Genomic DNA, 18,425 nt, shown 5'->3' on the forward strand with positions numbered 1-18,425 from the left:
AATAATAAACTTCACGCGAGTTTAATCTCTCGAGCCCTCCGCCGCTTAAAAATGAAAATGAGCTGCTTGAAAAAATTACCATCTGTAACTGTTTGAAAGCATATATGTGTATAACTTGATGAAAATTGTGTGATCATTGTATTGTATTTCTTTGCAGTACGAAAATGATCGTACATCTACGTCGGTAGAAGACGAGGAAGATGAAAAGTCGACCGATTGGATGGAAATCGAAGATAGTTTGATGCTCCAACCGCTGTTCTGTGATTACGAGGTGTGCATACCATCGAAATTTACTTTGGCTGCATTCACAATAATACAGTACTACTACATAATTCGCATGTTTGCAGGGAGTCTCAACGTGGTAAGTTTTTTTCCTTATTAATGAAAACGCGATTTTTTTTCACCATTCATGCTAACTTTTTTTTCTCTTTTACTCAGTACGAGATTCGCCTCCTCGATGACTGCCACAATGAAATTTGGAATGAAGCCGAATCGAATGAAATCTGTTCGTTCTGCAAAAAAACGAGAAGTGAACCGGCCACAAAGTTGCTGGAATTCTGGGAGAAAGGAGAAGAACACGATTGGCCGAACTATCAGGATAAATCATCGAAATTGAAAGTTTTCGATTTTAAAACACTTTATGACCCCTCGAATTTTGATTGGGAGGAAAGCCTGTTTGGCAAAACACAAGAGTTTGTTTCGGTATATTAACGCAAAATGAAAATGTTGCTCCAATACCAACAGAAAATGAAAATATTGTTTCCATCACAGCTCATGACGATGGTGCTAATACAGGTCGACGTTATGAAGTTGGTTAGCAATTTTAGAGAAAATTTTTTTATCTTTTATTTATTGTATATTCGGTATTTTAACTGTAACAATATTTACAATTCATATTTATATGAAGAAATTTTAGTTCCCGGGTATGTTTCTGAACGAATTGCTTGGTATTATTATCAAATTAATTTTTTTATTTATAATATTTTGAAAGCTTAAAAAAAAGCAATCATTTTAATCACAGTTACCTAAAAAATTTTTTTTGAAAAGTATGTTTACAAATTAAAATTATATAGGCATTTTTTTATGCAAGATTAAAAGTTATTATCTTAAAATGATGAATGATGTATTTAAATATTTATAAAATTGATATTTTTATTGTTAAACTAGTGCGAAAGTTTATTCTTTTATAATTGATGTGATATAACCGAATTGGTGTTTGCTTTAACTATCGAATGATTTATTTAAGTTATTTTAATATTTAAAAAAAAACGTAAAATTAAAAATAGGGTACTTTTATTCATGGTTTCGAATTTATACTTGAATGTAATTTTTTTTATATCCGTAAGTTTGCTTGAAATAAAGTACTTCTATTCTTTTAATTAATTCTATGTGTTTAAAAACTTTATTTTTTTCTATGTTTCTCCCTGTTGATGTATCTGTAGAACAAATTACAGTCTAATTATGAAAAGATGCAGTCGTTAGAAAAACTTGTCAATTTTAAATTCACGGAAAATAGTAATTTTATAAAAAAAATAAGGTATGAGTTCGTTCAAAATGTAGGAAAATTTACTTCTCAGCTCCTAAACTTTCGGAATTGGTAACTGATATTCCTATCATTGAAGTGTTATAAAAAAAAAGTTTGGTTCGTAAAATGCCGCCGACTTTGCAGCTGCATAGTGTCATAGCGCCACGCACATACCACAATTCATACTCGTAGGTATGCACAGTAAGCACACATCGTCGTCTTTTGTGCCGTGCCGCCGTTTACGTCGCTATACATACGGCACAGCTGATGAAGTGGCGTCAGTGGCATAAGATGCACACGCGGTTACGTGTATATTTGCACGCTACAATAACAAACGCCTATTTTTCGTGTTAGATTAGCTGCTGTGCGTTTGTAGATCTGAAAAACAATTTCATTCCCAAAAAATTGAAACTTTCCTCTTGCCGAGTCGTTGCGAAGGGTTCAGGATCAAAAACTCGAGAACTCGTTCGATGATCGTGTAATTAATCAATCTCCAAATGACAACGCCGGTAAGTAAGTGCATTAATTATCTCGACACTCGGAATAAAATGTATTGATATTTCCAAAATCGCCGAGAATCGTACTTGTAATTAACGTCGTCCTATGTACGAAAATTTCCTCCGCTTCGGATGTATAGTCCGCGATATTTCACGAGGTTGGAGTATATAATATAAATTATGCGTAATATAAAGGTTTCGGTGATTTTTCAGCTCTGCTGAGTACTTTAAAGCTTAATAACTGTTTTTTTGGATGCTGTTCACGAATTTCGATAGGAAAATTAGATCGCAATAGTTGTCTAATTGTTATAAGAAAAAAACTTAAATTTTTCATCATTTCATTGTACACGAAGAAGCGAAACGAATGAATTTTTAAAAGTTAAAATCGATTCATTCGAATAAAAGTAAAGAACAATTTTGTGTTTGTTGAACAATAGTGTTTTTCGACTGTTTAACGATTTTTACTTCGTTAAATATCGCACGGAAAATGATCAGAATAGCTTTTGGTTTATAATCATTCGAGAAATATGGATTTTTATTTTATAAAATATTCATTAGTGACGAAATGGAAAAAATTGTTATTGCAAAAATCGATTCGATATTTTTCGAAAACTCACAGGCGAAAAGGGCAAAAGTCGATTCGTCGTCGCCGTCGCCTCCTGCGAGCATCAATCGATACATCCCCGACGAGATCTGGATCGAGATTCTCAGTCACGTCGACAATCGAACTCTGCCGCGATGCCGCTTCGTCTGCAAAGACTGGAACAGCATGATACGCGGCTTCGTCTGGCGAAAGAAGGCCGAGCGCGCGATCGGCAAGGCACTTCCCGCGGCCGAGTGGACCACCTATTATCTCATCTGCGCGGGTCTGCCGATGTACAAAAATCTGTTGAAGAACCATTCCGGTGAGTCGGGTCTGCGCGAGCGCGGCAATTGGACGATTTTGAAGAACGGCGGCACGGGCTGGGACGTGGAGTCGATCAACAAAGCCAACGGGCCCAAGGACTCGTCTTGGAGCGGCGAAAAGCACTGCTTCGTTACGTCGTTCAACGAGTGCGTGATGGAGCAGACCGTCAATCTACGCGACGCCGGCTTGTCCGATTACGTTCTGGACGTTCTTCGGCCGACGATCAAGGCATGTATATTATTTTCGATTCGCAATTTTTCTTTTCGCGAGACATCGAATCGTTGAATTATGAATTATATTTTTTCTATTATTCTCGAAAGGTCACCGAGTGGTTTCGCAGCGGAGCCGATCGACCCGCCGAGTACGAGCTCAGAATCAAGTTGTACGGTCAGAAATTGACCGATATCATGGAGACGATAGATTACGCCAAAGTTATCGAGTACGAACAAATAAACCAGTGGTTCAAGGTATGAATATTAACGGCATGTTTATTCGCTTCTAACGTAACTGGTATTTTTTTTTTTACAGTTCACTCACGAAATAAACGATTACGGCAAGGGGTTGAGAAACATCAAATTTTGGCACCGGGGCTACGATCGCAGCCAAACGCCGGGCAATTATGGCACTAAAATGGCTGGCGCCTGTATAAGCTTAGAAATGAGAGACGATGTCAAATAAAAGGTATCTGCGGCACTAAAATGTGGAAATTTATAAGACAAAATATACCGTCTGATACAATTAACATGCGACGAGGCCAAAGAACTGCTCACATACATGGACTTTTGGGAAATTTTTACAAGCTTGGATAAATTGGATCATCTGCCTCAACAGTATAGGGAAAATTGTGCTGTACATCTGTTTAAGACGATGTCTCAAGGATTTTTGGAACGGTGGGGTCTGGATCTAATCGACTAGCACCAACGAAAAAATAAACAATATATTCATTCAATAAAATCAAAAAATGTACGTTCGATCGAACAATAAAATTATTATTTTTTTGATGGAAAAACCATTATACTGCTTATTTAATCAATCTAAATATTGTCCTGGTTTGCATAATTTTCTGCAGTGTACTCCTCAAAAATTGTAAAATAAACAAACAAGGAAGCTGTAAGCTCATTAAAAAAGTAAAATATTTCATCATAAAAATAAGTTGACTAAAGAGGATAATTAATTAATGAATTCAGTTAGCATCCTCTAAATTTAAGGGACTTCATAACTACAGTAAGAAGAAAAACATTAATTAATCGCTATAATAAAATGAATTTTTTTTTAACTCGAAGATGATTTGTGAGGATTTTTTTTATACCTTCTTCTAGTAAACCATGAATTTGTAATTAATCAAATCAATATTTGATAATAAATAAGTTAAACTGAAGGAATTTTAAGGCACATCTGCGCCGGCCGCCGCAACAACACATGTGTCGGTAACTGAATACACAGTATTTTCATAGATGGAACGCTATTACCGCGCGTATCCTTGGAAATGAGCTAAAGCACAACCGATCATCCCTCGCCTAATATTAAATGCATTTTAACCACTAGTACTCGAGATCACTGTGTGCCCTGCGCGCATTATATTTTTATACACGCTCGTTTTCTTGGAGAATATTATCCTATAGTTACAGAGAATAAACAATCAAGATATAAACATGTGTTAGTGAATCAAGACTGCCATTTGAGAGTGTCTTGGATACATGTACGGAGTTTATATACCGGGTTGCGATGTGTTTATTGATGGATATTTGAGATCGATTTGTACATACATTTTTGGTTTATTTTTTTTTGTGATTAAGAATTCATTAAGCAAATATGAGTAAGGAATTATTGGGTAAGTTTTAAATGTCGACGAAAATCATCTGACAACGATTGTTATAACTACGTGTGATGTTTGTATACTTGATTAGACTCACCTACGAGCATCGAAATCGATGATTTTCAAGAAAAGGACACACGTGAACCGAATCTATTTGATAAAACGATTGGTTATATAGAGGACTTATTGATGGGTAATTTTTGTGACTTAGTTTTCTTAGTAATTTTAAACTGTTTGATTCATTAATATCAATTTATTAGATGAGCAATTTCAATCGCTTCAACAGAATTTCCTAGACAAATATTGGAGAGAGTTCGAGCCAGTTGAAGAAAATAAATTGATATACACTGATGTGTTCAATGAATATGTAAGCACAATTTAAAATATAATCAATAAATAATTGTACTAATTCAGCTTTTGTAATGTAGAATAAGATCATTGAAAGTTACATCACCGTTAGATTGGAAAAATCAATTCCAAATTTCTCCATGGAAGGTTTCATCAGCGAATTAAAGTAAGAAACAGTTTCCTTAATTAACCTAGATGCTAGGAAACTAAGAAATCATTTTTTTTTTCAGTAAGAGAAGATCCGAGTTGGATGGAGAAGTTTTTGATGTTCTTTTAACTTTCACAGATTTCTTAGCCTTCAAAGAACTTATTTTAGATTACAGGGCTGTAAGTATTTAAAAATTAATTCAAAATTGTTAACTCAAACAAAACAGATGATAAGATTTTTACATCTCTTTCTAGGTGCAAGAGGGAAAAGTTTTTGATTTAAGTGATGGAATTATAGTAAAACCTTTGAATTTGAAAAATTGAATCTGTTTATATTCTTTAAAAATAATAAAATACTATTCAAAGAATTCATTCATGAGAGTACTGAAAATTATACAGATGTCTTGTTGTACGTTTAAAAATAAAACGTTATTTCAATGATTTTATATATATCTGAATTTTTAAAATTTACTTATAAAAATATTTAGTTTACATATACAAAACAAGTTACAGTAATTATTACAAATAAAATCTTCATCAATGCATTAAAATTTCCATTTGAACTAATTTACTGTTGGTTTCATTGGGCATTCTGTAAGGTAATGTTCCAGCAAAGCTGGTCAAAGCTCTTGCTTGTTGACGCAAATCTTTCAATTGCTGCTCTCTGGCTATTTCATCTCCTGGATCAGAAGACTTTAATTTTTGGTACTGACGGTAGAGAATAGTCATAGTAGCGAGTAAAACATCAGCCAAAGTGCCAGAAACTTCAGGGGAAACATGTTTTAGAGCGGTGACACGTTCATCAACTTCTCTAACATTTAGTGGCAATAATTTGGATTCTGCTATTGTCTGCAAATTTTTAAAATTTTAGAAAAATATTTCAAATGCCCAATTATAAAAATCAAAACTTACCCTCAATGCATTTTGGTACTGTTCATTATGGAATTGATCAAAAAATACCATGAGATCCCTTAAAGTGTAGAAAGATGCAACTAACTCTGCAGGCGCTTGAATTGGTAATCCTTGATACCTATAGGAAAAGCATTTAATTTTTAAAATTGCATAAAGAAAAACATGTTGGTCAATTATTCAATGAAAGTAGTATTACAAACCTAGAACTAATGTCTGCTGATAGAACTTGTAATCTAGACCTAAGTGAACCTGGAGAAGTTCTTTGACTAACTATTTGAGCCAACAACACACATATGAGACTTAATACTTTTTCATGATTTCCTGCAAGATCATACATCATAATTGCATCTTCAAGAATGCCTCTTTTGTATAGTGTTTCTGCACTAATATTTATAATATCTTCAGTGTTAATCTGGAATTGATCGACTAAACCAGGCAAACGTCTATCTTTGTCAAGTTTTCCAACAAGAAGTGAACGATTATTTACTGGAGATTCAACAACCATCTCTGCAACTGATGCAGCAAACATATTTCTGTCATATGGATCTTTCATACTTCTCAACAAAAACAAATATTGCAATGTTTCTTTTGGATCAGATGCTTCAAATCTCTTCACATATAGTAAAATTAATCTGGCAAAATTCAATCTTTTAGCAGGATGTTTATCTGCTGGATCTACACTCATTAATGGTGACACAACACTTTGACTCGTTGCCAGTAAACTATGCTCATGCATAGCTGCAGCTAAATGAACGGCATGGCACAGATGTTTTGCTCCAGCTCCTCTAGCCAAAAATTCAATAGCTGACTCAAACTGACCAGTTAAAAATAACATTGAAAAGTACAATAACGGTTGCTCATGAGCATGATAGTAAGATTCACCTGAAAAGAAAATTGATATGATTCAAATTCAATTTTTAATTTTTGTTTCAAATTTAAAGATTTCTTACCATAAACTTCCAAAATAGTAGTTTGTAGATGATCTAAGGTCAGTTTGTGATCTGTTTCTGATTGTTCTCTGACTTGACATAATTTTAGCCACAAATAATCATCAGCAGCAGACATAACTTCTGTATGCAAATCATCGGGTTCACAAGGCACAAGGGCACAATAAACTGCTTTCTTATAAGGATCGCTAACTGATCTTACGTGTTTTCTGTAATGAAGTTTTAAAGTAGCTTCAGATCGAGGGCTTGGTCTACGGTGAGGATCTTGAATTGCCTCTTCTAGAGCAGTTCGGAATTCATGAAAAGCTTCTCCGCACTGATTAATGCATTGTAAGGCAGCTTTGAGATCACCAGCTCTTATGCAATAATAAACTAATGGCCAGAGCGGTCTGTCTTCAATAATAATTTCTTCCAAATCTCTCATATTCTGTACTTTGATACCAACAAAACTTTTTACCAGAGGTAATGTACCTGGAATACCTCCTCTTTTAGCTTGAGCTAAATTTTCATTTACTATGGCATTCATAAACTCCTTGTATCTGCCTTCTAAGTATTTCCTAGCTAATGATACAATTTTTTGTTCAACAATGGTGGAAGTTCTTGATTTTATTTGATCACCACCTGGCACTGGAGGGAGTTCTACCATGCTCTTGACCATTTGCCACATATCAACAATTTTTTTGTCATTAAATGTTTCAGCAGCCTTAGCAAAACACACAAACAAATTAGGTCTGGAAATTCCTTTAAGAACGTGTTCATTGTAATTTTGAAGTTCTTTGGCATATGCAGCTTCAACATTAGTCAAGTTAGTGGTGATTGAACCAGCAATCTTGGTACGCTGAGGTGTTCCTCGTAAGTCAACCAATTCTCCCGATGGTGCTGTCATAGAATTCATAATTTCAGTTCTCATTTGTTTCCACTCCCCAAGAATGTGTTCCAAGGTTTGAGCACGGTTTTGCTCAAAAGTCTGTAATAACATTGCAAATGAATGGGTTTTAAAAGAAACAATTTGTAATTGTAAATATCAAGTTTTAGTCTTACATCTCTGTGAACTTGTTCAATGATGGACAAAATAGCATTTTCTTTCTCATTTTTCAAAAAACTAGGAATATCAGTATCTGCTATTGGGTCGAGTGGTTCAAACGTACGTCTAGTGCTGAGCGAATTTAACTTTTGCGATATCTGCTGCAGATCTATGCCTTTGGAGCCCAAAAGAAGATGCCTAAAAAAATTGCGCGCAATCAGAAATTCCGTCGAAAGTAGAATGAAAAGTCACGCGAAAACGTGTATTGTCGCACTCACGCCTGGACTTGATTGTCTTGGGATCCAGTTTGCGTCATTTGCGACCAGATCTCGTTGGATCCGTCCAGAATCTGTCGTAGATTCCTCTCGACCTGTGGTAGCTCTCCGTTGCCCTCGACGTCGGCGGCCATCTGCTCGGCTTTCCGCAGCAGCTCGTTCAGATCGGAGTCACCCATTTTAATGATATCTTTCTTTCAAAAATTCAAAGTTGTTTTTAAATAATTTATTTTAACCTCGACTGCGTGACATGTGAGTTACGCCGGCGTGATAATAAGCCCGCGTTTCTCTCGATCAACTCTCGCGCTGGTTGGCACAGTCGCGGTGTTGCAAAAATTGCCGAAGCGCTATCTAGTGTAAATCGCACTCAATACGAAAGCATACAGTACTTTAAAACGCACACCTTTACAAACAACAGTTGGTAGAACAGCAGCACTAGCCAGCCACCAGCAGCAGCAATCATAAATCATAATAATAACATATCGCAATCATGGAACATTGTTTTGTATCATTGTGTACCAGCTGATTGTCGTGTGTGTTGTGTCGATGACAATAAGCTATGCACATCCTTTTTTGAGCGTGTTTATTTTTTCAACTTTCAAGGATATCGAGTCCGATTTCCATATGCTAAATTCGACGTGTAAAAAAACTAACAAGAGTTTTTTGCTCTTTATCAATGCATTGTTTAACAAGTAGTGTGGGCTAGTTGGCTTTTTTTTTCGCCAGAAGACCTTGAAATGAGCAATGATCAATTTTGCTCGGGCACTTGTGGCAGTTCCAGAAATGATTATAGCAACTGAAGTCCCAGTGGATGAGCAAGTGCAGGAGAATGAAAGTTTTGTGACAGTACAGAAAGAATTAAGTTTTAGATAGTTATTTATTATGATTGTTCCTCTATGAGATTCTGAAAATGAATTATTGTGAGATTAAACAATAGTTCAGGTTTTGAAATCTCATTAGTCAGAATGAATTGTGCAATTCAATTGTGTGTGTAGACTGCAACATCCTAGTTGCCCAGCAAATAAAGCTTTTATTTTTAATCATGATATTTATAATCGTTTAAAAATGGATGATATGAACAGCAGACTTCATAAATTAAATATCCAAGATAACTACAAAGCCAAGTATTATGTAGTTAAACAAACTACATTATTAAAACATTTGAAGGGAAACTGCAATGCCAATATTGGTAGGGCTGTTCCTGGAATGCTTGTGATAGCTATAGCCACTGAAGACGATGGGCTACGCGTTATTGTACTTGAAGAATTCACAGATGATATAACAAGTGATAATACATGGTATAATACTGAATGGAAATGTCATCCAGTTGATCTTATTCAAGTATCATGGTTTGTTTGGCAGTTACTACGTCCAATAAGTAGCTTTCAAGAAAGAGTTAGATTAGCAAATAATAAAGAACTTTGTAAAGATGTTGAAAATATTAAACCCGAGAGCAAGGTTTGGTATTGTCCAGAATCCAATGACCTTACTCCAAAAACATATGAAGCTACAGTTAATTTTATAGAACTTGTGCCAGAGCTTGGGTCTGGATTATTTTTTGGTCTAGATGTGCCCGTAAGATTTATTCTATAATTTGTATTATTATATGTAAATTAAATTAGTGGAAATTAAGTATGTTATTAATTTTATATAGGATAATCCAAATGATATCGAGCATAAAAAGTTGATACAAAAATATTTCAATACTCTGGAAAGGTCCAAAACGTTTGCAACTCTCAGCAGTATTAATCCAAGAAAGGCTAGTCCTTTAGAGGCAATAAAAGAATTTCAAAAAAGTATTTATTTTTATCAAGTTTTTTAAATCATGGTTGCATCATTTTTCACTTACAAATGTGAAATTAACTTGAACTCTGAATCTCAAATAAATTTGAAATTTTCAATTTTCTTAAAATTTGTATAAAACTATTATCTAAATGTTTTCTTTTTTTTAAGTACTATATTTTGTGTGATTTTAGATCAAAAAAGACAAATTAAAGTTAACTTAATAATTTTTAAGTAATTGCGTAATATATAAATTGATTAATTGCAACCTTGATGCACAAATTAAGTAACTTACTTTTATTTTTTTGTATTAATTAGAATATTTTTCAGATTTTCTCTCCCATGATATATTACAGCATGAAAAAAGTAATTTGTTTATTCCAACTAATAGAGAATACTCAGAAAATAGAAGAAATCCTTCAACCACATATACCAGTACAACTTTTCTAAATCTGCCACAAAAAATTACAGATCCTTACTATGGTTTGCCATATGAATCACAAAAAAGTACAAATTCATTTCCATTGCACAATTTGCAGAAATCTCAAACTTTTCAGTATAATTCACAGAAAAATTCTAATGCACCTGTGCCACTGAATGCACAAAGCGTGCAGAGAATTGTAAATTCAAATCCATATAATATTTTACAAACAAATCAATATTCCGTTTTATCTGATAAAGACAACAATAATGGAATAACTGCTCCTAGAGAATCTGTAGTTTATACTATTAACAATTATCCATCAAAAAGTCAAATACATCTAGAGCAAAACGATAACAAAACATTATATAAAAATGTAAAAAGTTTTGATCCTTTAATTTCTGGTGAGTAATTGAACAGAAATTACTATGCACTTAATGTAGCACATAAGAAATAACACTAGGTTAACATGAGCATGCATGAAAGGGATAATAATAACTTGGGGGAAGTTTAAATTTAGACAGTGTGTAAGGTGCTTTTAGAGCTGCTAGTAATATTGATGATATTCAATAAGTTTAAAGCTTTGCTTAGAAAATGGCTGCATCATTGGATGAAATTCCAATTTTTGCATTAGAACACAAATGGAATAGTGATATTGAAACAAGTTCACAAAGTAAACAACAAAAATACTAATTTTATGGATATTGAATTGATCAATTTGGGTTGCCACTGATAAATTGCCTATATTAATAGAAGGTAATGAATTAACATTTAATATATATTTTCAGATGATGAAGTTGATGAAATACCCAAAATAAATCATCAACAATTACAAAACACGAGAGACTTAAGTATTGGTTCATGCGTGAAAGTTTTAGTTGATAATGATAGCCACTATGGAGTAATTCGTTGGATTGGTACAATTGACAGACTAAATCCTAATAAACTTACAGCTGCAATTGAATTGGTAATTAACATGACAATTGCTTTATCTGTTGAAAAATGTTTGATACATTTTTTATTCACATTATTTTAGGACAACATACATCCACTTGCCACAGATGGAACGTACCAGAATGTTAGGTATTTCCAATGCAGTCCTCGAAAAGCTTGGTTCACTGACTTGAAAGATTGTCATGAATATGACATGGCTGCGAGTAATTGTTATTACAATCAACAAGATTTGAATGATTTCGAATCAATACCAAGTTCTATAATAACCGGAACAGTACCGCCCATATGTGTGAACGGCGATTTAGAAAAAATGTGCGGTAAATATCGAGGTATACAGGGTCATCATAATTCTTGTTACTTGGACTCGACTCTTTTTAGTATGTTTGCATTTACCTGCGCTTTTGATGAACTATTGTTTCGGTAAATAATTGCCATTATCGCATTGACTTTTTATTCGATCTAAAAATAATTACAAATATCTATCAATTTTTAGACCACCAAATGATAAAGATTGCCCGGAGTACGAAGAAGTGCAGCGAATATTACGCGAGGAAATCGTTAATCCTCTTAGAAAAGATCTATTCGTCAGATCAGATCGCGTTATGAAATTGAGAACGTTATTAGAAAAGTCTTCTTCGATTTCCGGACTTACAACCGAAGAAAAAGGTACTGTTTCACACGAAGAAATATTTATTACGATTTCAAGCCGAATATTAAACCAATTAACTATTTCAGATCCGGAAGAATTTTTAACGTCGTTGGTAGCGCAAACTCTCAAGGCGGAGCCGTTTTTGAAATTGAGCTCGGGCCAAGACGCTTATCATTATCAGTTGTTCGTCGACAAGGACGAAAAGCTCGTATTTCCGTCTGTGCAGCAGCTACTGGAGCAGAGCTTCTTACAGAGCAACATAAAATTGAAAACGGCGCCTTCTTGCTTAATCATACAAATGCCGCGCTTCGGCAAAACATTCAAAATGTATCCAAAAATACAGCCCACTCTATTGTTAGACATAACGGATATCGTCGAAGATGGTAGTATTGACTTGACAATAGCTATTCTTATAGCCGAGCTTTTTTACTCATTTACGAAACTACCGATGTTTTTCAGCGCCACGATGGTGTACGGTGTGCGGAAAATTGGCCCACTTCGAGTGCAAAGACTGCTACGGTCAATGCGGCGAGGGCCTGGAGAGCATAGCTTTTTGCAAGCCCTGCCTGAAAAAAGCTCACAGTCACGAGCTGAGAACCAATCACGAGCCCAAAACCTTGACCGTCGCCCCGGCGGCGGCCTACGACGCGACCAACAATTACGGCTCGGTACCGCGAAGGTATCTCGAGCTGCTCGCGGTCGTCTGCATAGAGACCTCGCACTACGTGTCCTTCGTGAAGTGCGGATCCGGCTTCGAAGCCCCGTGGTGCTTCTTCGACTCGATGGCCGATAGAAAAGGTTTGCTTATTTTTTTTTTTTGGAGTTTACTCGCTGAATGCACCCCGAAACAATTTCTATAAGCTTTTACGTTACAGGCGAGCAAAATGGTTACAACATACCGGAAATGGTGCCGTGTCCCGACTTCCCGTACTGGCTGAGCGAGGAGGGCGCCAAGTACCTGCGCACGGTGTCCGACGATCGGGTGCTGCCCGAGCACGCGAAAAGACTCTTATGTGATGCTTACATGTGCATGTATCAAACCCCCGACCTAATGGTGCACAAATGATATGTTATGTATAGGTGTAATAATTATAATAATAATCTCAGAATCCAACAAGACTTCGAATGCTAAAAATGGTATTATCAATGAATATTATATTGCTTAAGCGTAATTAATGAATTATTTTTAGAAAATTTTTATTTACATACAGACGAAAGTCCAGGGCCGCGTCTCTCGTGTTACGAATGATTTAAAATTTTATTTTGAGCAAATAAACGATGTAATCAATCGTGTTCTGTTAATAATGAATAATCGATCTTTAATAATCGTAATATACATAAAAAATATATATATATATTTATCATTTTTTGAAGATCTTAAATATGAAAATCTATAGTTATGTTTAAAATTTTAAAAGGTCATATAACTATGTAAGATTAATGTATTTTTGATTTACTAAATTATTTACTAATAAGCCATTATTTTAAATGTTTTTATTTACGCTTCAAATTGATATCGGAAGTATATTTATTTTACCAATTAATTATTTGCGCACATGACATTATTAATAATATTTTTTTTTTATTCCTTAATTTTACTTTCATACATTATTAAATGATATTGTTTTTTATTGTACTATTTTAAAAGAATTTCAATAAATGATCAAAGTTGTTGAAAATTTGTAAGTAACTGTGAACTTAATTATCTATAGACTCCCCCTTTTTTGTTATAGAACTGTTCAATCCCTATTTTTACGTATTGTAAATGTATTATATGTTAGGAATTAAATTACAAAAGGATAAAACGTTATTTTTGTTTCATTTTTCAAGATCATTTTATTTTGCCTACAAACATTATAGGTTTGATACATATAGACGTTCTGCGTAGTGATCATGCTATAATTATGCAATTGTTCATTTATATCACTGGTTCTATTGCATACCTAATGTATTCTACATAAATATAATCTTTTTTTAAGTAATGAATCTTCTACTATAATTAAATTAATGAAAATTCACTGTATTTTAAAATTTAACCGATAGTTAGTGTAATCTGTTAAAAAAAAAAACATAAAATTGTGTTTCATGTTGATCAAATTTGTTTCGTTTTATAGCATAGTAATGCATGTAAGGCCTCACCTCTTGAAAAACGTGTATCTACTTATATTTGTAATATAATGTAGTCTTATTAATAATTCAAAATCGAAAGTATATCGCAGAACTTTAATTAAATATTTTTATCAAAAATCTATTCATAATAATTTTGAGATCAGGTACCAAACTTGGAAAAACTGTTCTATAACTATTACTTAAATAGGTTAATGAATACTTGTAGAGATAATTTTTGATCTGCGTAACAGAGATGCATTAAGTATTCAATCTCAATGGACGTTTTTTATGATCAACATCAAAATTTGAAATTGGTTGATTGTTTTGACATTATAATTTTTCTATTGATACTTATTCATGAAGTATACTTTTCAAATACATACAATGATTCAAAAAAAAGAAATTTTTTCGTTGATGTTTTTCCATCGTATTGATAAATCATGAACATTTGAGAGAATTAGATCATCTGCAAGTGAGTAAAGTTTATTCATCATACTCTTCTTCCTGGAAGAAATAACTTCCATATCCAGAATCCATATGAGCATAGAGTGGACTAAAAAAAAAATATTAAGTATCACATATGAATTAAAATTTTAAATTTTAATCATTGTCATCATCATACTTGATTGATCGGCACGTGAAAAATACAATTCTCTTCATTTTTTTATTATAAAAAAAATAATTGAATGACCATATGCATCCATCTTCTCCGTAAGGATCTGATTGTAAATCAGGATTATAACTAAAAAAATTGAGAAACAATTAATACCTGTACTTTTAAAAATGTTTTCTTTTTTTAACTTACCTATAAATATCACATTCTGCCATTGATATTTCATCATCAATAGCTTGCCAAAGAGCGTTTCTAATGGTTCGATAGTGATCACCAGCAGTTGCGCTCAAATTACTGTCAATGGCATTGGTGACCCATTGTAAGCTTGGCTCTTTACTAAATTCGTGACTCTTAGCATTGGCAAAGTCGTAATCTGGACCAAAAGCAGAATTAAGAGTTGCTATCAGGTAAAACAAAGTTTTTCTGCTGATAGTATCACATAGAGGTCCATCTTCATCTCCCGATGTACTTTGGCTGCAAAAGAAAAAGTTATACGTTCACATTAAAATGAAATAATCGTCGGTAAAAAAAAAAAAATAATAAAATAATAATTGTGTATTTGTTTGAAATTGTCGCATACCCATATAAACAGCCAGGAGATGTACCAAAAGCAGCTTGAGGTGGGGATAACGCCTGGAGTCCCTTCGGAGATGTACCTTGCTCCGCGTTGAATCGTTTGTAAAGTTGCTTATCGTCTCCTGCCATTTTGCACGAGTAGCTCTCGATGCTGAAAACGATAACGAAAAAAAAAATCCAACATCAGCCAAGAGAATGGAAAAATCGTCAATCGATCGATGATGAATCGAATACAAACCTTCCGATGATTTTGCATTCGCCGGTGGTGACGGACAATGCGTTATTGATCGCCTCGAAGCGCGTACTTTCTAGCAGCTTCATGATTACTTCTTTTTTTTTTCTTTATTAATTCAACTCGATCTCGATGTAAAAGTAATATTAATAAATAAACGTTTCTCGAGTGTACTTTTGAGTTCTTATCTTCTTGCGATCTCTTTTTTCGGTTGTATTATATATTTTCAAACTGCGCTCGGTCGTGTGGGTGCGTTCGATTTACGATCACATAACAATCTCTCCCTGTTCTATTTTGTATACAGCCGCGGATTGGCGAAAAAGAGAACGGCGATACGATTCGAAAAAACTGTCAATGTAGCCCGCGCTAACTCTCGCGTTATCCCAACGAGCGAATGAAATCTTCTATGCCTCGAAATTCAATTCGCAGAGGCGATATCGGATTTGTTTGTTTATTTACTTTTTTTTCCGTATGAAATTCTTTTTGTCCTCGTGACGATCGGAGGCTGAATTGGCCCCGATGCTGATCCCCGCGCGGGCGATTCAGTAGCGACGAAGAAGGTAATTCGTACTTGGACTTCGTAAGCCCTTTAGATCTCTGAACATTTTTCTTTTCTGTATGAAAATGCCTTTTCTTATCGAGTGAACGAAATTGATCGACGACGTGCTTATTCTTGCCGACGGCTTGGGGTACATTACACACTCGGTGATTTTAAAAGTGGGCTACGAGTGGACGGAGACGCACGCGAAGATCGAGCAAAAGCAAAATATTATATATAAACGACGATGACAACTGGCTTTGACAAGGTAGGTAGGTGTGTGGCTGCTGCTGCTGATTGCGTCGCGCGCGCGAAGGCCGAAATCAAAAATCTCTCGTGTTCGCACAAAGAGAGAGGAAGCGAGATAGAAGAGAGAACAAGGCTGATGCTCCGAAAATATTTCAGGCCACCTTCTCGGGGGGAATTACGTGCGTCGGATTATATATATATATATGTATAACGCCGACGTTTGACACTATGTAGTGTTTATATTATTGTTGCCAAACTGGGCCGATGCGTCTCGAATTTGCTCTTGAAAAGCTGGCTTTTTCGCTGTACTATATATCGTCGTGCTGCTGCTCTGCAAGCGAGCCGAGAGAGAGAGAGAGAAACAACAGTTCTTTGACACCACACAGGAGTAAACACAGACACAAACACACGTAGCAGTGCTGCGAGTGTGCAGAAACGAAGAGAGAAAGAAGAGTTGGTGGGATACGTCAGTGGGAACGAGCGCACACACCAAGTATATCAAGTACTTTTATGGGTGTGTGCGTGTGTGTGTGTGTAATATACACAAAATGCGCAGATCGCAGCAGTAGTTATATATCTGCACTACACTGACAAAGAAAAACACCTATGCAGGAACGTGTATAAGTATGTATGTGTGTGTTTGTGTGGGTATACGACTGAAGCGTCGATGTATACACGCACACAGAGCGGAGCGGAGTCTCGGAAATTAGAAAGCGATTTATACGAGCGTCGCTCGACAGCCCAAATAACAATAATAAAAGTACAAAAACAGGCCGATAAGAGACGATTGTTTTGAAAAACGCACAAAGACCGCGGCCCACTACTTGTTATAGTACTCGCGAGCGCACAACTCGACACTCGCGGGTTGTTATTGTTATTATTATCGCGTTGTATCAACTTCGCCGAAATGACAAGAGCGAGCGTCTCACTCCTGCACGATTCCTTTTTCTTTTTTTTTATCACCAACAAGTACGGAGTTCTCTCGTTGGGAGCGAGCGTTTTATTTTTCTCTTTTGTCTTCGATTTATAAACGTCGGTGACGTTTTTTTTTGCTTTGTTTTTTTTTTGCTTTCTTTGCACTCGATGGCGCGCACGCAAAAAAATAAAAGTACCGAGAGAACGGTCACGCACGCACGCACTTATTTATTTTTCTTCTTTTTTTGGAGTCGGAAGCGCCTATACTTGTACACACACTGGCTGACGACACCACTACTACTTTTTTCGTGTATATATATTCGTTTGATGCACACAAAAACACGCGATTGGCGTAACGCTACTGCCGATGACAATCCATCATAGACGCGGACATTTTAACCAGTGTACAATAACAGAGTCGAGCACCGAACGATCTCGCACACAAAGCGTGCATAAATGTACTGTTTTTTTTTTTTTAAATCAATTTAATTAACAACGGCGCACGCACACAGAAAAACTGAGCCGTGTGATATATATATATTATTATTATCACGAACTAGACTAAAACGCGAGCCTCGAAATTCTGGAATCACTTCTCTCTCGGATGTTTGTGTGTATAGACGCGCAAAACTCGTAAAACGTCGTAAACAAATAATCCTTCTTTTTCGCACGGATAACGATGTCTCTCGCACACTCTATGCCGATCTTGAAAACTGCGTAGATCTTTGTTTGTGTCTCGAGCTAACTTGCACTGATTCGTCCTCTATAATACCGTCGTGTCGTCGTCGTCGTCGTAGCTGTACAACACTATACTCTGGCCTACGTGTGTATTGGTGCGACGTACCGTCGGTGTATATGTGCGCGTACTGTACACAAATATATAGCTATAGTGCAGACTCTGCTGAACTCTTCTTTCGCAAAAAAAGAGAAGAAAAGAGAACCGCTCGCCGCCGAATATTACATGTAGTAGTAGTATATGTATACGTATA

The 18,425-nt window shown here is 35.3% G+C and overlaps 5 protein-coding genes across 5 annotated transcripts; 3 read left to right on the forward strand and 2 right to left on the reverse strand.

Annotated features, from left to right (window-relative positions):
- The first annotated feature begins 1,873 nt into the window (after positions 1–1,873).
- On the forward strand, positions 1,874–3,759 carry LOC106655795 (F-box only protein 6-like). Its single transcript, XM_014376353.2, has 4 exons — positions 1,874–2,034; positions 2,642–3,157; positions 3,250–3,396; positions 3,458–3,759. Exons 1-4 carry the CDS (start codon positions 2,023–2,025, stop codon positions 3,605–3,607), a joined length of 825 nt encoding a protein of 274 aa, XP_014231839.1. The 5' UTR covers positions 1,874–2,022; the 3' UTR covers positions 3,608–3,759.
- A 617-nt stretch (positions 3,760–4,376) lies between these two features.
- LOC106655819 (ADP-ribosylation factor-like protein 2-binding protein) lies at positions 4,377–5,686 on the forward strand. The gene is made up of 6 exons (XM_014376382.2): positions 4,377–4,760; positions 4,837–4,938; positions 5,006–5,112; positions 5,174–5,259; positions 5,324–5,420; positions 5,496–5,686. The coding sequence occupies exons 1-6, from the start codon at positions 4,742–4,744 to the stop codon at positions 5,562–5,564; spliced, it is 480 nt and encodes a 159-aa protein (XP_014231868.1). The 5' UTR covers positions 4,377–4,741; the 3' UTR covers positions 5,565–5,686.
- On the reverse strand, positions 5,552–8,721 carry LOC106655818 (nuclear pore complex protein Nup93-like). The gene is made up of 6 exons (XM_014376381.2): positions 8,402–8,721; positions 8,141–8,321; positions 7,103–8,066; positions 6,353–7,034; positions 6,153–6,270; positions 5,552–6,089 (listed from the first exon to the last, which is right to left on the reverse strand). Exons 1-6 carry the CDS (start codon positions 8,575–8,577, stop codon positions 5,778–5,780), a joined length of 2,433 nt encoding a protein of 810 aa, XP_014231867.1. The 5' UTR covers positions 8,578–8,721; the 3' UTR covers positions 5,552–5,777.
- A 100-nt stretch (positions 8,722–8,821) lies between these two features.
- On the forward strand, positions 8,822–13,908 carry LOC106655866 (ubiquitin carboxyl-terminal hydrolase CYLD). Its single transcript, XM_014376450.2, has 9 exons — positions 8,822–9,973; positions 10,053–10,194; positions 10,511–11,005; positions 11,390–11,568; positions 11,638–11,975; positions 12,049–12,221; positions 12,291–12,587; positions 12,664–13,002; positions 13,080–13,908. Exons 1-9 carry the CDS (start codon positions 9,464–9,466, stop codon positions 13,268–13,270), a joined length of 2,664 nt encoding a protein of 887 aa, XP_014231936.1. The 5' UTR covers positions 8,822–9,463; the 3' UTR covers positions 13,271–13,908.
- Positions 13,909–14,014: 106 nt separating this feature from the next.
- On the reverse strand, positions 14,015–18,416 carry LOC106655867 (repressor of RNA polymerase III transcription MAF1 homolog). Its single transcript, XM_014376451.2, has 5 exons — positions 15,741–18,416; positions 15,507–15,653; positions 15,119–15,400; positions 14,936–15,055; positions 14,015–14,866 (listed from the first exon to the last, which is right to left on the reverse strand). Exons 1-5 carry the CDS (start codon positions 15,821–15,823, stop codon positions 14,797–14,799), a joined length of 702 nt encoding a protein of 233 aa, XP_014231937.1. The 5' UTR covers positions 15,824–18,416; the 3' UTR covers positions 14,015–14,796.
- Positions 18,417–18,425: the final 9 nt, after the last annotated feature.

The sequence above is a fragment of the Trichogramma pretiosum genome, unplaced genomic scaffold (genome assembly GCF_000599845.2).
Source record: "Trichogramma pretiosum strain Unisexual culture from Peru unplaced genomic scaffold, Tpre_2.0 scaffold49, whole genome shotgun sequence".
NCBI lineage: Eukaryota > Metazoa > Arthropoda > Insecta > Hymenoptera > Trichogrammatidae > Trichogramma > Trichogramma pretiosum.